An 18,697-nucleotide genomic window follows, 5' to 3' on the forward strand; every position below is an offset into this window, starting at 1 on the left:
TTTCATTTAAGACTGCACAGGTACCCTTACCTTTGCTGTAAGGACATCGAGGGCCAGTCTATTCTGTGTTACTACTGAGGCTAAAGACTCTGGATTGTTTGTGCTTCCACAGCTCCTACTGTTGCCTTCCATCTTCGTTGCATCACAGTGCAAATATTAAGTGCTGACCTTTCAAGAGGAGGAATACCAGCAAACCGGAAGAGGCCTCTGGTTATGGAATTCCCCATCCATGGTCTTTCTAAGATGAGATTGTCATGTGCATGCCTTCTCAATCTTCTCTTGCAGTTAAATCTCCATATGAGGGCATGGAAATGATAGGTCTCTTTGTTAGGCGTATTCAAGATAGTGCACTTTTTTTTTTTTTTGAGAATTACAATAGGTACCTTTTATTGAAAGCTCACTGTTTGCAAAGCAGTGTACATTCATTATCAAATTAAATCATCAAAAAACCCTAAAAGGTAGGTATCAGTACCACCTGCACTTTGTGATTGTGCCAGACAATGAGTAATAAAATAGGTAAGAATGGCTGTGGGGGAAGCCAGCTGGGTTCTAGTTATAGCTGCGTTTCAGAAAATTATTTAACATGCTGACTTTAACAACCTAAGCGTCTTCTCCATGTGTGCACACAGGGTAGACTTCTGAAGAGTGGCGCTGTAGCTTCTAGGGTAAAGGCTGTATTAAGTCAAGACAGGATGACAATTCAGCCTCCTGCCAGTCTAAGGGCCCTCCCAGCAAAGGGCTATTCACTCGGATTAAGGCCTTCTCTCCCAGACTGAATTGCCCACCCCCCAAAACACCTCCTACAGAAAATTTGGAGTCCTCGCTCCTTCCCTGGCAGCCCGTACTTAATAGGGCGGTGAATTAATTATCAAACATGCAACAAAGGATATCGAAAGTTTAGCGAAAATGGCAACATTTTGGAATAAATGACCATAATGTGTATTCTGCGTGCCACCCTAACTGGCGCAGATTTTGCAGCTCAGTTGTTTTCCCTGGAAGCTGTGTGGCCGAGAGGAGGAAGAGTATCTCTGGGATTTCAGCTTGGAGGAGAAAGAATTCAGGCTGCCGGAACTGGACTAGCACTTCTGAATATCCCGAGGTGAGGTCTCGTGACTTCCTTGGGAAGCTCTACCGCGCCTGCACCCCCACCCCACCCCACAACCACCACAATAGGCTGCTGGAGTCTTGGGACCACCCAGGTCTGCTGCCTAAATCCTTGCTCGCTTAGGGAGAGGAGGAGTGTTCCTGCGGGGCGGGGGCTTGGGGAAGGGAGGCTTGGGCAGGATTGTAGGGTAAGATCGCCCTGGTGACGAGGAGCGGATCTAGACCTCAGCCTAATAAAGGTTGCTTATAAAGGTGTCGTAAATAAAGGACAGGGCGGTGCCCACGGTTGCTAGGGGCGCAAGCGTCTCCGGGCTGCCAGAATGACTCCAGCTCTGTGCGCGGCGCCAGTCCATGTCATGTTCCGGCTGTGTCTCTGGGTCCCACGGCCCCCTGCTCACGTGGCAACTACTGTGGCTACTCGTCCAGGCGGCTCAGCCTCTGGAGTGGGTCCAGGACCCGCTGCAGCTGATCTCCGACGCCCTGTGGCAGATGAGCCCTTGTCTTCCCTCTCCTCCGATCTCCCACCCGAATCGCCCCATGCGCTTACCCTCCCGCCACCTCGCAGACCCGGGGGCTTTGAACATCTGGGGTCCTCTGCTTCCTCCCAGATGTCAGCTCCGGCTCAGGAATTGACTGAGACTTTGACCAAGACTTTGGTTCCATTCCTGGACACGGATTCAGTCGGAGAGCTGCCCCCGTGGCCAGAGCAGTTCCTTGCTGCACACCAGAATCTGAATGACAAGCTGACTCGGCAAGAAAGGCTCCCAGAGGTGGTCCCAATGCTGGACTGGGATCAGAACCAGGCCCTAGCTCGGCCTCTTTGCCTCAAAAGTAAGGTTAAAACTGCAAATCTAGATCAGGCTGCAGATCATCAGGTATATGAAATACTTGTTCTACCTCTAGATAGAATTCAAAAGCAACGAAGCTTATTGTTTGGCCCAAGAACCTGAAGAAAGGTCTACCTCAGCATGGAGGCTTGCTAAGGTTGTGGCTGGAACTCCACATCGATTTGTATCAAACCTCAGCGTCAGAAACAAACTTTGCAGGATATTTAAATTCAAGTATGAATATACTGTATCCAGGTACCCTGTCCCCAGAACTCCAGGTGAACTCAGATGAGCCTCCAGGGCCTCCTGAGCAAGTTGGACTTTTTCAATTTCATCTAGAGCCAGAAACTCAAAATCCAGAGACCTTGAAGAAATCCAGTCCTCTTCACTCCAGCAGGAAGCCCCAGAGCAGCTTCCACAGCTCCCTGGGGAGGTAGAACCTTCTTCAACCCAGCAGGAGGTCCCAGCTCTGCCTTCACAGTCCCTTGAGAGGGTTCACTCTACTTCAACAGAGCAGGAGGCCCCAGCACAGCAGCTACCTGCCTCTGAAGAGACTGTAGCTCAACCATCAATACATCATGAGGCAAATGTCCCATTTAAAAGTTGGAGTGAAGCAGCCGGGCTTGATGGCTCATGCCTGTAATCTCAGCACTTTGGGAGGCTGAGGTGGGCAGATCACAAGTTCAGGAGTTTAAGACCAGCCTGGCCAATATGGTGAAACCCCATCTCTACTAAAAATACAAAAATTAGCCAGACGTGGTGGCAGGCGCCTGTAATCCCAGCTACCCAGGAGGCTGAGGCAGGAGAATTGCTTGAACCTGGGAGGCAGAGGTTGCAATGAGCCGAGATCACACCACCGCACTCCAGCCTGGGCAACAGCAAGACTCTGTCTCAAAAAAAAAAGTTAGAGTGAAGCTCAGCACTCACACTTGCCCAATGTCACAGTCAAACCTGTGGAGGTGGAGCTTACAGCAATTCCAGAACCAGGTAAGGAACTTACATCAAGCCAGGAACAGGCTGCAACTCAACCTCTAGAGCATCCTAAGGAGGTGGACTCTTCCTCAACCCAATTAGAGGCCCCACCTCAGACACCAGAGCACCCTGAGGAGATGAAACCTTCTGCAACCCACCAAGGGACCCCAGCTGAGCCTCCAGGTCCTCCTGTGAAGGCTGAATTTTCCCCCAGTGAGTAGGAGAAGCCAGCTCAGCCTTCTGAGTTTCCTGGGGAGGCTGAACCTTTTCAGATCCAGCAGGAGGCCCCAACTCAGCCTCCAGAGTCCTCTGTGGAGAGTGCAGCTCAAATTCCACCGAATCATGAAGTGATAATCAAGCTCATTATAAGTTGCCCAACATTACAGTGAAACCTGTGGATGCAGAGGTTACCATAACCTCAGAGCCTACCAAGGAGACTGAATCTTCTCCAGCCCAGCAGTAGGCCCAAACCCAGTCTCCAGAGGAGGTGGAAACTTCTGCAACCCAAGAAGAGGCCCCAGCTGAGCCTCCAGGTTCTCCTGTGAAGCCTGAACCTTCTCCCAGAGAGCAGGAGAAGCCAGCTCAGCCTTCTGAGTCTTCTGGAGAGGTTAAACCTTCTCCCACCCAGGAGAAGATCCCAGCTCAGCCTCCAGACATCATGAAGTAACAGTTTTACCTCAAGCTCAGCACTCAGATTTGCCCAATGTCACTGTTAAGTCTCCAGATATACAGCTCACCATAGCAACGGAGCCTACTGCAGAGAGGGAAATTTCTCCAATCTACCAGGAGGCTACAGCTCAGCTCTCAGGGCCAGTTAATGATGCAGAACCTTCCACCACCCAGCATGGGGGCCCATCTCTGCCTCCAGAGTCATCAGAAGAGGCTGGACCTTTACCAGTTAAACAGGAGACTTCAATACCATAACCTATTAAGGATGAGAACCCCTTTCCAACCCAGCAGGAGGCTGCAGCTGAGCATCCACAGACCCCTGAGGAGGTTGAGTCTTCTCCAACCCATCAAGAAGCCCCAGCTCAGCCTTCAGAGCTCCGTAATGAAGTTGTAGCTCAATTTCCAGAGCATCATAAGGTAATAGTTTCTCCTCTAAGTCATGATCAAGTTCAGCCTCCAACATTGCACAATGTCACTGTTAAACTTGTGGATCACATGGTTGCCGTGACTCCAGAATTCACTAATCAGGTTGAAATTTTAATACAACAGGGGGCCCCAGCTCAGTCCTTAATGTCCCCTGAGCAGTTTCAACATTTGAAAGACCAGCAAGAGATTGTAATTCAGCAGCTAAATACCCCTGAAATGATGAACTTCCTCCAGTCCATCAAGAGGCCACAACTCAGCCTCCAACTCAGCTCTCCTCAGACTTTAAGTTCATAGAATGATGAGATGATATTTTCAACTCTAGATCTGTCTTCAATATTAAGAAGTAATTCAACTTTGACTATTGTTAGGGTCACCCTGACCAGACTGTTCCCTTTCCCTCCCACAGGCCTTACAATACAGTCCCTTGCACTCTCCACACAGCTACCCCAGGGCAAAAGACAAACCCCTTCACTGACCCCTCCAGTGACTATCCAGATGATTTCGGCTAAACTGGCAAACAGTTACAAGATGCGGTTAACATGTCTGTTAACCTCGCTTAACAAAGCTGGCAAAAACATCTCCAGGAAGCGGGCAGAACACCTGTTCCCAACTCAGTTCACACACCCTGACCCAGTTCCTTGCCCTGTAAAGCCCTGCTGCAGGCTGTAAGCGGGGCTGTCTCCTCTGCTAGTCAAGGAGCAGCCCGGCAGGACAATAAAAACTTGCCCGTCTGACTTTGGGTCTCCTTGTCCTTTTCCTCGGCCGGCCTTACAACCAATACCACAGTTAAAAATGTGGATATGGAGCTTACCAACTGTCGAGGTTGAACCTTCTCCCTTCCAGCAGGACAACCCTCCGATTCCCACTGAGCAGGCTGACTTTTCTCTAACCCAGCCTGATCCCCCTTCCCCACTTCTGGATTCTCTTGAAAGGATTGAATCTCCAGTCCAGCAACAGGCCACAGCTCAGACTCCAGATCCTCCTAAGGAAGTAGAACTTTCTCCAGTCCCGCAAGAGTTCCCAGCGAGCCACCAGTGCCCCCTAAGGAGGCTGAACCATCTGCAACCCAGCAGGAAGCCTCAGGTCATCCTCCAAAGTCCCCTGAAGAGGTCAGTCCTCCACCACAGCAGGAGATACCAGTTCAGTCTTCAGAGCCACCTGAGAAGGTTGAACCATCTCCAGTCCTACAGAAGGCCTCAACTGAGGTTTTAGAGCCACATCCAAAGTAATTAACTGGCTGGGCACGGTGGCTCATGCCGGTAATCCCAGTGCTTTGGGAGGCCAAGGCAGGTAGATCACCTGGGGTCAAGAGTTCAAGACTAGCCTGGTCAACACGGTAAAACCCCGTCTCTACTAATACTACAAAATTTAGCCGGGTGTGGTCATGGGCACCTGTAATCCCAGCTACTCAGGAGGCTGAGGAGGTGAATCGCTGGAACCTGGGAGGCAGAGCTTGCAGTAAGCCGAGATCGCACCACTGCACTCCAGCCTGGGCAGCAGAGCGAGACTCCGTCTCAACAAACAAACAAACAAACAAACAAAACAAAGTAACTAACTGGCATTATCTGTTCAAGAGATTGGACAGATAGGAAGTTAAACTTCCCGGAGATGCCTCATCATTTGTGCCAGTGACCCCACATTATTTCTTGATTAATTGTGCAAACTGGGAAGCTGATAGCTAGTTTTTCCAATTCAAGAGTCATCATGAGGATATTCTCAATTGTTATAAGTGGGACTTGTGTTGTTCCCATGTCTAGATATTTTAATGCCGGCAATTTTTTTTTTTTTTTTTTTTTTTTTTGAGACGGAGTTTTGTTCTTGTTGCCCAGGCTGGAGTGCGGTGGCGCAATCTCTGCTCACCGCAACATCTGCCTCCCAGGTTCAAGTGAAGTTTAGCATTCTGCCTTTTGTTAGGGGGCTCCTTGCTGGACAAAATCTCCAGATGTTCTAGACGGCTGAATATCTGGTCTGTGCTTGCTTGGATTTTGTTTTCTACTAAGTGTGCAAACTGCTTGTCTGCCATCTCCAGGCGTCCCATGTGAGACTGGATCTCATGGACCTGCTTGTGGGTTTACTGGTACAGGGGCTCCATGTCACCAGTCTGGCTTGACCTGGCTCCAGCTCTGGCTTCCAAGATAGTGCACTTTCTAAAAAGGAACCTAGGTTAGGGATGTCCCCAGATGATGTGGCCATGTCAGTGCAATTTAAAAATAATAGGTTGGGAACCATTGCTACCATAGTGCAGGTTCCTTAGCGTTATTGAACTGAGCAAATTGCTCAGGACAGACCCAACAATTAGTCTTTTTGTACAAATGGGCCATGGCTGATAGTGTAGGAGCTAAAGGGTGTGATGTATCACTAAACCCAATAAAAAGTCCTAGCAGACTTGATGATAGTAAAACTTTCATGCTTCCTTTTTGTTGGTAACTATTATCCCTGTTATAATAGTTATATATAACTATTTTATATATATATATAATAATTAAGCAAAATACTACAACGATGGAAACTCTCTATCCAATATTTCAGTTAGAAGGTGCTACTGTGTATAGCTCTACTGCAGTTAGTAGAATGAGTATAGCAATTTCTGCAAGGGTGTTGTATTAGATTATTTCCATCTAAAATTTTACTTACCAAGATATTGAATTTCACTTTGGGGGTCTATGAAGTTCCTTGGTTTTATTTTGCCAAACAAAGAAATCTCTGGGTTATGGGCACCCTACTCACTTTCATTACCTGGCAGAATTTGCAGGATAATTGCCCAGAACTAGCGTATTGATCCAGATATTTACATTACCCATCCCTTTTTGCTTCTTCCAAGCTGCAGGTGATCACCACTTACCACTTGATCCACAGGTATAAGCAGGGTTAGTCTAAAATGCAGGCAAAAAGCTTAAAAACAATGAGACTAGGATTTAATGACAAATATATAAGCTTGGGAGCATAATTTCTCTCTCTAGTCCTCATTTTTGGTAAAAACAAATTATGATAGGACTATGTTGTTCGTAGAATAAACTTTAGTTTTATACTTAGCCTGATTATTTGCATAAAGTGCAGCAAGAAGAGTAATTTCTACATAAGCCTTTTGGATTGGTTTTGATGGAACTCTGTTCCACAAGGAATCTCAGATAAGACCTTTTAAAGCTGAGCCCAGCCATGGGTTTGTATCCTCAGATACCTGTGAGTTGGATCCTAAGATAAACTTGGAGCTCCTGGACCTGTTAGAAAGTGACATTCTTTACTGACCACAGGTTGGGAACTCTGTGTGGGGACTGTGCAGACAAGGTATGAGGCCTTGTTCTCCCCATGGGACTTTTATCAGCTCAGCAAGTCAAGATTGACTCCTTAAAGGGAGGCATACCCTTCCAGTCAAATACCCAAACCTCTTGGGGACAATCAGACCACTAACCACATTGATTCCTGGAGACCCACAATGCCTCTGGGCTTCAGCATTCAGAGTGTGGGCTTATGGAAATGTATGAGTAAGTGTCGATAAGAAAAACAGGGAACATTCAACATATTTCAAGCAGAAATGTATACAATGCAGGGACTTGCTTACAAAGATGTTGGAAATGCCAAAGGAGCTAAGAGTAAAATGTCACATTTTCCAGAGCCCAGGAAACCACCCTGGGGGTGAAGCCAACAACCCCACTCTCACTACTGACAGTGCTGGAGGAGCCACCACTGCTAAAGGTAAGGCACCTCCTAAAGCCTAAGAATTTCTCCCTTCCTCTCACCTTCAAATATAACCAGGCACCTCCCATTGGCACAACGTAACTGGGACGCAGCTAGCAGTGGAATCTGGGAAGTGTTGTTGGCTGGTGTCTAGCTCTGGCAGTACAGGGCAGATGGCAGATGGTCAACTGAGAGGCTAAGTATCAAGAGACAACGGGAGGCATAGGGATTTAGGTGACAAATGGAGTTTTGACCAAAGTCCACTTTAGAGTGGATCTAGTCCCAAAAACTGATAGTTTTGTCCTCATGTGTGTAACTGTAAGAAATACCCTAAAATACTGGCAGAAACCTGCATTAGCTTCCAGACCATAGGTTAATAGCTTTTATTATAAGAAGAACAGGCTGGGCATGGGGGCTCATGCCTGTAATCTTAGCATTTTGGGAAGCTGAAGCAGGCAGATCACCTGAGGTCAGGAGTTCGAGACCAGCCTGGCCAACATGGGGAAACCCCATCTGTACTAAAAATACAAATATTAGCCAAGTGTGGTGGCAGATGCCCATAATCAAAGCTACTCAGGAGGCTGAGGCAGGAGAATTGCTTGAACCCAGGGGCGGAGGTTACATTGAGCTGAGATTGCACCACTGTACTTCAGCCTGGGTGAGAGAGTGAAACTCTCTCTCAAAAAATAAATAAATAAATAAATAAATAAATAAATAAATAAAACAAGCTGAGTGTGGTGGCTCATGCCTGTAAACCCCCGACACTTTAAGAGGCTGAGGCTGGCAGATCACTTGAGGCCAGGAATTTGAAATCAGCATGGGCAATATGGTAAAACCTTGTCTCTACTAAAAATGCAAAAATTAGCCGGGCATGGTGGCTCATGCATGTAATCCCAGTTACTCAGGAGGCCGATGCAGGAGAATCGCTTGAACCTGGGAGGCAGAGGTTGCAGTGAGCCGAGATCATGCCACTTCACTCCAGCCCGAGCAACAGAGTGAGACTCCATCTCAAAAAAAGAGAAAAACAAAGTAGAACTCATCAAAGTTTTTCATTCCCACCAAAATGTAAAATAAAATTTAAAATCCTGGTATGCTGAGAGAGCAACTAAAAAAATTTTTTTTTTTTTTTTTTTTTTTGAGACGGAGTCTCGCTCTGTCGCCCAGGCTGGAGTGCAGTGGCCGGATCTCAGCTCACTGCAAGCTCCGCCTCCCGGGTTTACGCCATTCTCCTGCCTCAGCCTCCCGAGTAGCTGGGACTACAGGCGCCCGCCACCTCACCTGGCTAGTTTTTTTTTTTTGTATTTTTTAGTAGAGATGGGGTTTCACTGGGTTAGTCAGGATGGTCTCGATCTGCTGACCTCGTGATCCGCACGTCTCGGCCTCCCAAAGTGCTGGGATTACAGGTTTGAGCCACTGCACCCAGCCAAAAATTTTTTTTAATAAAAATAAAATAAAAAATCCTGAAAGCGTTGCAAAGTTTAATGCCACCATCAAAGACTTCAGATATGCAGAGGTGGTGACTTCTGTCACATCCATATCCATGTCTTCAATCTAGATAGAGAAAGAGACAGATGGTCTTCAAGAAGGTGGAGGAATATTGTAAACTGAATCAAATGGCAGCCTGAGTTACCACTGCTATTTCAGATGTGGCTATTGGGGGAGTATATCAGTGCAACTCCCAGAATTTGGACAAGCAAATGCATTTTTCTCCAATATGACAGAGAACATAAAAAGCAATTTGTGGCCAGGTGTGGTGCCTCATGCTTGTAATCCCGGCACTATGGGAGGCTGAGGCAGGTGAATCACTTGAGGAGAGTAGTTCGAGACCAGCTTGGCCAACATAGTGAAACCCTGTTTCTTCTAAAAATACAGAAAATTAGCTGGGCATGGTGGTGGCTGCCTGTAATCTCAGCTACTTGGGAGGCTGAGGCAGGTGAATTGCTTGAACCCCAGAGGTGGAGGTTGCAGTCAGCCAAGATTGCACTCCAGCCTGGGTGACAGAGCGTAGCTCCATCTCAATGAAAAAAAAAAAAAAAAACAGCAGCAGCAATTTGCTTTATGGCCAGGCACAGTGGCTCACACCTGTAATCCTAGCACTTTGGGAGGCTGAGGCTGGCAGAAGTTGCAGTGAGCCAAGATCGTGCCACTCCACTCCAGCCTGGGTGACAGAGTGAGACTCCATCTCAAAAAAAAAAAAAAGCAATTTACATTATAGTCTTTCCTCGAAGAAAAGCCAGCCCTTCTGCTCTGTGCTCCAATTTGGTCTGTAGAAATTTTGGCTCTGCCATCATCTGTATCAGTCAGTTCAGTGCAGAAACAACTCAATGTATTTCAAGCAGGCGTCTCCTGCCAGCAGCCACTTCTGCAGAAAGGTGACTTCTGCCTCACATCTACTTTCCCACATCTCACATGGATGTGCCTACTTGAAGGAATCTAGTTCACAAGCAGAACCTTAACTGCAAGGGACTCTGGGAAATGTGATATTTCACTTTACAATGCATCCAATAGAAGGAGGGTGGCATAGAGATCAAGAGTCAATCCAAGTATTTGTCATTTCATTCTACAGGCTGTCATGCTGTTCTACTACTTTGGTGGCACCATGCTGACACAATCCCAAAGGTAGAAAACAGTGGGTATAAAAGGGTAGAAGATAAATCCAGCAAAAATATAGCAGGCTGCCATTTCATTAAAATTTTGGAAGTCATTGGCTGGGCGCGGTGGCTTACGCCTGTAATCCCAGCACTTTGGGAGGCCGAGGCGGGCGGATCACGAGGTCAGGAGATCGAGACCATCCTGGCTAACACAGTGAAACCCTGTCTCTACTGAAAATACAAAAAATTAGCCGGGCATGGTGGCGGGCACCTGTAGTCCCAGCTTCTAGGGAGGCTGAGGCAGGAGAATGGCGTGAACCTGGGAGGTGGTGGAGCTTGCAGTGAGCAGAGATCACGCCACTGCACCACAGCCTGGGCGACAGAGCGAGACTCCGTCTCAAAAAAAAAAAAATTTGGAAGTCACACAGTCTGAGACGCACCAGGACATTCCCTCCAGAGCAAAGGAAAGGTTGCTGCACTTCAGTCTTCCTTCCTCTAAGAAGGAATCCCAGTGCTGGATAGGTCTCTTTGGATTTTGTGGGCAACATACAAACATTACTAGGTACACTACTTCTTTTTTTGTCTTTTTTAAATAATTTTTTTTTACTTTTATTTTTAGCAGAGATAGGGTTTTGCCATGTTAGCCAAGCTGGTCTTGAACTCCTGGCCTCAAGCAATCAGTCCACCTTGGCTTCCCAAAGTGCTGGGATTATAGGCATGAGCCACCACACCCAGCCAACTCCTTCTAACTATTTGCCAGTCTCCAGGTTTGAGGAAGGCACAGAGTTAGAGAGGATGCCTCTCCAACTGGTCCAGGCTGCAGTGCAAACTGGCTCAGCAATTTGGCCCTGACAACTAAACAGATCCGCAGCTTAAAGTGTCTGAGGGAAGGCCAGGTGCAGTGGTTTACACCTGTAATCCCAGCACTTTGGGAGGCTGAGGCGGGTGGATCACCTGAGGTTGGGAGTTCGAGACCAGCCTGACCAACATGGAGAAATCCAGTCTCTACTGAAAATACAAGATTAGCCAGGCGTGGTGGCGGATACCTCTAATCCCAGCTACTCAGGAGGCTGAGGCAGGAGAATCGCTTAAATCCGGGAGGCAGAGGGTGCAGTGAGCCGAGATCACACCACTGCACTCCAGCCTGGGCAACAGAGTGAGATTCTGTCTCAAAAAAAGAAAAAAAAAAATGTGTCTGAGGGAAATGATGCCATACTGAGCCTATTGCAAACATTGGTAGAGGGATCACTGTAGAGGCCCTCAAAGTTTGGAGGCAAAGCTGTTAGCTTTGTTACTCATTCATAATGAGTATTTTTCTTTTGAGAAATAGCTCCTTAGTTTTAGTAGTAGTAACTACTTTTTTTTTAAGAATGTGAACCAAAGTTTTATTTGTTCATTATCGCATCTGAAGTACTCTTCGATGACATCCTTGCCCTAGTAGTAGCTACTAGGATTTTCCTAATAGTTCTAGTAGGCTGCATGGTTGACCATAGAGCATCAAGTGACGTTGCATCCTGAGCTGCCCATCATGAATTGGGTGTTTTCTGATCACCAATACTCAGCCATTCTCAAGTGAAAGTGGTCCATGGAGAATGTGGCCTAAACAGCCCTGAAGGTGCAATGAGCAGGCTGTTTTCACTCCCAGTGCCCATTCCTGAACACTGCTCCAGAGACTCCAACCCAGGTCATACAGGAGGAAGCAAGTGTGAATTCTGTTATGCATGGCTCTGTACAACGTGCTGGTATGAGCTGGAAATGGACTGTCATGGCCTGAGCAAGGTCACTCTGAAGGATAGCGGAGAAAGGAGCTCTTCTTGGTGGCAGTTGGAGCAAGGCATATGGTTTTCCACTTTGTCTCGAGGCAGAGATGTCTTGAAATCAGAATCAACACTGAATCATAGGCCATAGTTACTGAAGGAAGCAATATGACAGAATAAAAAGTTTAGGAGAGGCTGGGCGCAGTGGCTCACGCCTGTAATCCCAGCACTTTGGGAGGCCAAGGCAGGCAGATCACTTGAGGTCAGGAGTTCTAGACCAGCCTGGCCAACATGGCGAAACCCTTGTCTCTACCAAAAAACACAAAAATTAGCCAGGCTTGGTGGCCACGCGTGTAATTCCAGCTACTCAGGAAGTGGGAGCACAAGAATCACTTCAACCTGGGAGGTGGGGGTTGCAGTGAGCAGAGATGACACCACTGCACTCCAGCCTGGGCAACAGAGTGAGACCCTGTCTCAACAACAACAAAACAAGTTTGGGAGAGAGAAACAAGGATAGACCCGCTGAAATAGACCCAGCCATTAGAATATTCATGACTATGTAAATGATTGTGACAAGGCTCCACTGTAAAGAAAAAAATATATGAGAGCCTGGTTTTCAGATGGCAGATTCTGAAAGAGCAAGAAATAGGCAGAACTGTAAGCAGTGCATTTCATTGTCCACTTTGCCTGGTAGGAGAAATGGCCTGAGGTCAGGATCTATACCAGTTCACCAGCCAATGACAAATAGTGTGAGCAGCTCAGGGTCTTAAAAGATTGCAAGTTAATGACAAAGAGGTTTGGGAAAGGTGGATTTCCTGGAATGGTCCCAGATCATGAGACAGCAGGTGTGTCAAATGATTGCTTGCCATGGGCAACCACTGTGCAGGAAGCTTTTAATAATCAGCAGATATGATGTTCTGTGGATATTAACTAGATGGCCTTTTCCGCCAGCCAGTCCAGTTCTTGTTCAGTGGGTTCATGGACAGAGGACGATAGTGACAGAAGTGGAAATTATGCATAGGCCCAAGAACAGGGACATCCCTGCCCAAGGCCATCCTGGCAACCACCACTACTGACCTACTGATGCCCAGTTTGCCCACAGGAGCAAACAGTCCTGGACTCTTGATGTGGTGTCATATCTTGATGGAACAAACCAACTATTTGGTGGCAGATCAATAACATAGGACTATGTCCCTTGTGAAGAAGGAACAATTTGTCTCACTGGTGACAGTGCTTACTCTGCGTTTGAATTTCCTTTCCCTGCTTCTCATTCTTCTCTCAGAACCTCCATCTATGGACTTAATACACAGTCTTAGTGTCCCACACAATATTGTTTCTGACCATGAAATTCACTTCACAAGAAAAGAAGTGAGACAGTAAGCGGACACCACAGGATTCACTGGTCTGACCTGCGCTCCATCAGCCAACCTTCTAGAGTGGTGGCAAAGCGTACTACTGAAGGCCCAGGTAATCTACCAGCTGTTAGATAGCACCCTGTGAGATACAGCGCTGTTAAAAGGATGTAGTATATGCTCTGAACCAGTATACCATTTCTCCTTTAGCCAGATACATAGTTCAGAAACCAAGGGCTGAATGTAGGAGTGGTTTCTCTCATACTTAGACTTTTTTTTTTTTGAGACATGGTCTCCCTCTGTCACCCAGGGTAGAGTGCAGTGGTGCAATCTTGGCTTACTACACCCTCCCTTTCCCGGGCTCAACTAATCCTCCCACCTCAGCCTCCCAAGTAGCTAGGACCACAGGTGCGAGCCACCAAGCCCAGCTAATTTTTTTGGTATTTTTTTAGAGACGAGGTTTTTCCACGTTACCCAGACTGGTCTCAAACTCCTGGCCTCAAGCGATCCATCTGCCTCAGCCTCCCAAAGTGCTGGGATTACAGGTGTGAGCCACTGAGCCTGGCCCACAATGAAACTTTTTGACTCACTCATAAGTTATCTGCTTCTTGACCCTATGACTGTAGGGAGGAGAGGTATGTTAAAATTTTAGTCTCCAAGGCAGAAATGCCTCCATCAAGTGACACAATTTTTCACCAAACTGGAAGTTGAAATTGCCACTCAACCTTTTTGAGCATCTCCTGCCAAAAAAAAAAAAAAAAATCAAGATATTTTCTAGAATTTTAAACTCTAGCTACCAAGTGGAAATAGGTTGAGTGGAGGCAGGGAGCTTTAGTGATAGACTTTGCTATGTTTCCAGAGGATCCTACAACTACTGCAATATTCTGTGATCAAAGGCACTGCAAAACTACTGCAGTTCTATACAAAAGGATCTTCTAGGCCACAGATTGCTCAGGAATGAAGGGGTGGTCTCTCCTGTGGCTAAATAACTCGACCATCTGTTGCTGACTGAAGGCAGACGGAACCTAGAATAGATAGTAAAGAAGGAAAGTCATAAATACAAGATCAGCCTTAGACTGCTTTACAGAGGGGGGGATTATAGTCTCTACTTGAATTTCTTTCCTTGATGTAGATATTTACATATTTTGAATACTTTTACTTCTCTTTCTTTTCCCTTTCTGCCACTATTGTCTCTAGGTGGTTTTACAGGGAGATTAACTTCACCATTCAGTCATGGATTGCAGATTCCTAAGCAGGAATTATGAGAGAGCTGGAGGAAAGTCATCAAGGCTTTGGGATGCCTTCATTGGAGCGTAATTAAAACAATGTTTTTAATTACAGAAGTGGTAGTTACTTTATGCTAATTGGGGAGCAAGTCTAAGTTCAAAACACAGAGTGTATGTGTTTGGCAGCAAATGGGGAACAGGACAGTTGATGTTCGGGTTATCTGCATCCAAGCCCAGTCTCCCTTTTGGGAAAAACCCTCGCTATTGTAGTAAGAAGAATATTCCACTTCCCGCCTCCCACCTCCCTTATACAGAAGCCAGAGGGAGCTAGATCTTTCCCCACTTCCAGAAATAGCCAAGAAGGAGGCTTATGATGTGTGAGTCCCAAAAGCAACGCTGGAGGTGCCCAAAAGAATATATTATTGACCAAATGCAGTGGCTCATGCCTATAAGCCTAGCACTTTGGGAGGCTGAGGCGGGTGGACTGCTTGAGTCCAGGAGTTCAAGATCAGCCTAGGCAACATGGCAAAACCCTGCATCTATAAAAATACAAAAATTAGCCAGACATGGTGGCGTGTGCCTGTGGTCCCAGCTACTTGGGAGGCTGAAGTGGGAGGGTGGCTTGAGCCCAGGAGGCAGAGGTTGCATTGAGCTGAGATTGTGCCACTGCACTCCAGTCTGGAAGACAGAGTGAGACCCCATCTTAAAATATATATACACTGCCGAGTGTAATGGCACATGCCTGTAATTCCAGCTACTTGGGAGGCTGAGGCAGGAGAATCGCTTGAACCCAGGAGGTGGAGGTTGCGGTGAGCCGAGATCGCACCATTGCACTCCAGCCTGGGCAACAAGGGCAAAACTCCATCTCAAAAACTATATATAATATATACATAATATATATTATATATAATATGCAAATATTACATATCATATGTAAATAATATATATTATACTATATATACCACATGTAAATAATATATATTATATTATATATACCACATGTATACTATATTTATACTATATATGCCATATGTATATATATTACTATATATACCATATGTATACTATATATTATATTATATATGCCATATGTATATAATATATACTATATTATATATCATATGTATGTAATTGTTATCCTTTAACCAATGTGGAGAACATGGCACTGAAAGACAGTGTGCCAGTCCACAGTGCCATCTTTTGGGAATTCTGGTAACAGAGCCACCCTGGAGCAAAGTTCTTCTTTGCTCTTTGGACTACAATATTCTACCCCTGGGGTAGTTCTAAGAATTCTATGAGACAACAGCGCCTAGCACACAAAGATGCTCCCCTTTTGTCAATTATAAAGTGATACATAAATACATGGGAGTCTGGGGAAAACAGGGCTTTGCTCAAAATCACATAGGACATTAGGAGTACAATCAGGACCCAGGTATTCTGGTAAAAGTTTAACAACTGGCTTGAGGGAAGAAGGGGCATGATTTGTAGTGTTTGTGGATTTTAATGATTAAACACTCCCACCTTCATCAATTTTAAGCTGCCAATGTGACATCACTGAATGCAGAGTTGAGAAGAGATACCATAAATAGTACACTATTAGGCGTGGTGGCTCATGCCTGTAATCCCAGCACTTTGGGAGGCCGAGGCGGATGGATCACTCGGGGTCAGGAGTTCAAGACCAGCCTGACCAACATGGTGAAACCCCATCTCTACTAAAAATACAAAAAATTAGCCAGGCATAGTGGTGTGTGCCTGTAACCCCATCTACTTGGGAGGTGGAGGAAAAGAATCGCTTGAACCTAGGAAGCAGAGGTTGCAGTGAAACGAGATACTGCCGCTGCACTCCAGCCTGGGCAACAAAAGTGAAACTCCGTCTCAAAAAAAAAAAAAAAAAAGTACACTATTATATAGTATTTTCACCATATAGATACAATAAATGTAAGTTAATTCAGGAGTACAGATGAGCCCTCTGCTCTTTCCATACAACATACAGACACATCTTCTCGTGTAGCACCAGCAGCAGCCTTGAGACATCATGGTGTGAGTGAAGGCCAGAGTAAACAGATCGGACCATATTGGAAGCCTGTTTACCAGGGCTGCTTTTAACTCTAGCAAAGTGGATAGTGTCACCATCAATGACCACTTCATTCAGGTCAACTCCATGGTCTACATGTTCCAGTATGATTCCACCCATGACAAGTTCCATGGCACCATCAAGGCTGAGAACGAGAAGTTTGTCATCAGTGGAAATCCCATCACCATCTTCCAGGAACAAAATCCCATCAAAATCAAATGGGCTGGTCCTGATGCTGATTATGTTGTGAAGTCCACTGGCCTCTTCACTGCCTTGGAGAACACTGGGGCTCACTTAGAGGGTGCAACCAAAGGGGTCATCTCTGCCCTCTCTGTTGATGTCCCCATGTTTGTGATGGGCGTGAACCTTGAGAAGTATGAAAACAACCTCGTGATTGTCAGCAATGCTTCCTGTACTGCCAACTGCTTAGCTATCCTGCCCAAGGTCATCCATGACAACTTTGGCATCATGGAGGGACTCATGGCCACAGTTGGTGCCAACATTGCCACCCAGAAGATTGTGGATGGCCTCTCTGGGAAACTGTGGCATGATGGCCATAGACTCTCCAGGACATCATCCCTGCATTTACCCACTCTGCCAAGGCTGTGGGCAAGGCCATCCCTGAGCTTAACAGAAAGCTCTCTGGCATGGCCTTCCATGTCTCCACTGCCAACATGTGGGTTGTGGACCTGATCTGCCATCTGGAGAGAGCTGCCAAATATGATGACATCAAGAAGGTGGTGAAGCTGGCATGAGAGGCCCCCCTCAAGGGCCTCCTGAGCTACATTGAGCACTAGGTTGTCTCCTCCAACTTTAACAGAGACACCCACCTTTTTCACCTTAGATGCTGGGAATGGCATTGTCCTCAGTGACCACTTTGTCAAGTTCGTTTCCTGATATGACAATGAATTTGGCTACAGCAACAGAACGATATACCTTATGGTCTACATGGCTTCCAAGGAGTAAGAGCCCTCTGAACCACCAGCCCCAGTGACAGCACGAAAGGAAGAGAGGCCCTCAGCTGCTGGGGAATCCCTGCCAAACTCAGTCCCCCACGACACTGAGAATCTCCCCATCCTGAACACAGTTTCCACACCAGGCTCCCTGAAGAATGAGAGAGGACTATGAGACCCCACTTTGTCATGTACCATCAATAAAGTCCCCTATACCCAGCCAAAAAAAAGTGAGCATAAATGATAGTGAAATATATAAAAGTAATTATACAGTGATGAGTTTGGGTTATTTATTACCTTTGTTTTTATTTTATTTATTTATTTTTTAGAAATGAGCTCTTGTGGCTGGGCGCGGTGGTTCACGCCTGTAATCCCAGCACCTTGGGAGGCCGAGGCAGGCGGATCATGAGATCAGGAGATGGAGACCATCCTGGTTAACATGGTGAAACCCCGTCTCTACTAAAAAACACAAAAAATTAGCCGGGCGTGGTGGCAGGTGCCTGTAGTCCCAGCTACTCAGGAGGCTGAGGCAGGAGAATGGCGTGAACCCGGGAGGTGGAGCTTGCAGTGAGCCGAGATCGTGCCACTGCACTCCAGCCTGGGCGATAGAGCAAGATGCCATCTCAAAAAAAAAAAAAAAAAGAAATGAGCTCTCGCTCTGTCACCCAGCACCAAGGCTGGAGTACAATGGAGTAATCATACCTCGCTGTAACCTTGAACTCCTGGGCTCAAGAGATCGTCCTGCTTCAGCTGCCTGAAAAGTTGCGATTATAGGTGTGAGCCACCACACCCAACTCTATAACTTATTTAATGGTAAGTTTATAACATTTAATTAAATAATGGCCATGTTCAACAACCAGCTCTTAAAATTCCTTTTTTTTTTTTTTGAGACAGGGTCTCCCTCTGTCACCCAGGGTGCAGTGGTGCAGTGGCTCCATCCCTGCTCACTGCAACCTCTGCCTCTCAGGCTAAAGTGATCCTGCTGCTTCAGCCTCCCAGGCAGCTGAGACTACAGGCGTGAGCCACCACACCCGTCCAAAATTCCTGAAATGTTAACAGTCAGCTCTAGAG

The 18,697-nt window shown here is 46.5% G+C and overlaps 1 protein-coding gene across 1 annotated transcript; it reads left to right on the top strand.

Annotated features, from left to right (window-relative positions):
- The first annotated feature begins 1,424 nt into the window (after positions 1–1,424).
- Positions 1,425–17,428, top strand: LOC103225950 (uncharacterized). The gene is given in 7 exon segments (XM_073008016.1): positions 1,425–1,935; positions 2,271–2,364; positions 3,252–3,553; positions 3,556–3,989; positions 4,842–5,107; positions 16,712–17,162; positions 17,234–17,428. Coding segments are annotated over 7 exon segments (2,253 nt in total).
- The last annotated feature ends 1,269 nt before the right edge of the window (positions 17,429–18,697 follow it).

The sequence above is a fragment of the Chlorocebus sabaeus genome, chromosome 20 (assembly GCF_047675955.1).
Source record: "Chlorocebus sabaeus isolate Y175 chromosome 20, mChlSab1.0.hap1, whole genome shotgun sequence".
Lineage (NCBI taxonomy): Eukaryota > Metazoa > Chordata > Mammalia > Primates > Cercopithecidae > Chlorocebus > Chlorocebus sabaeus.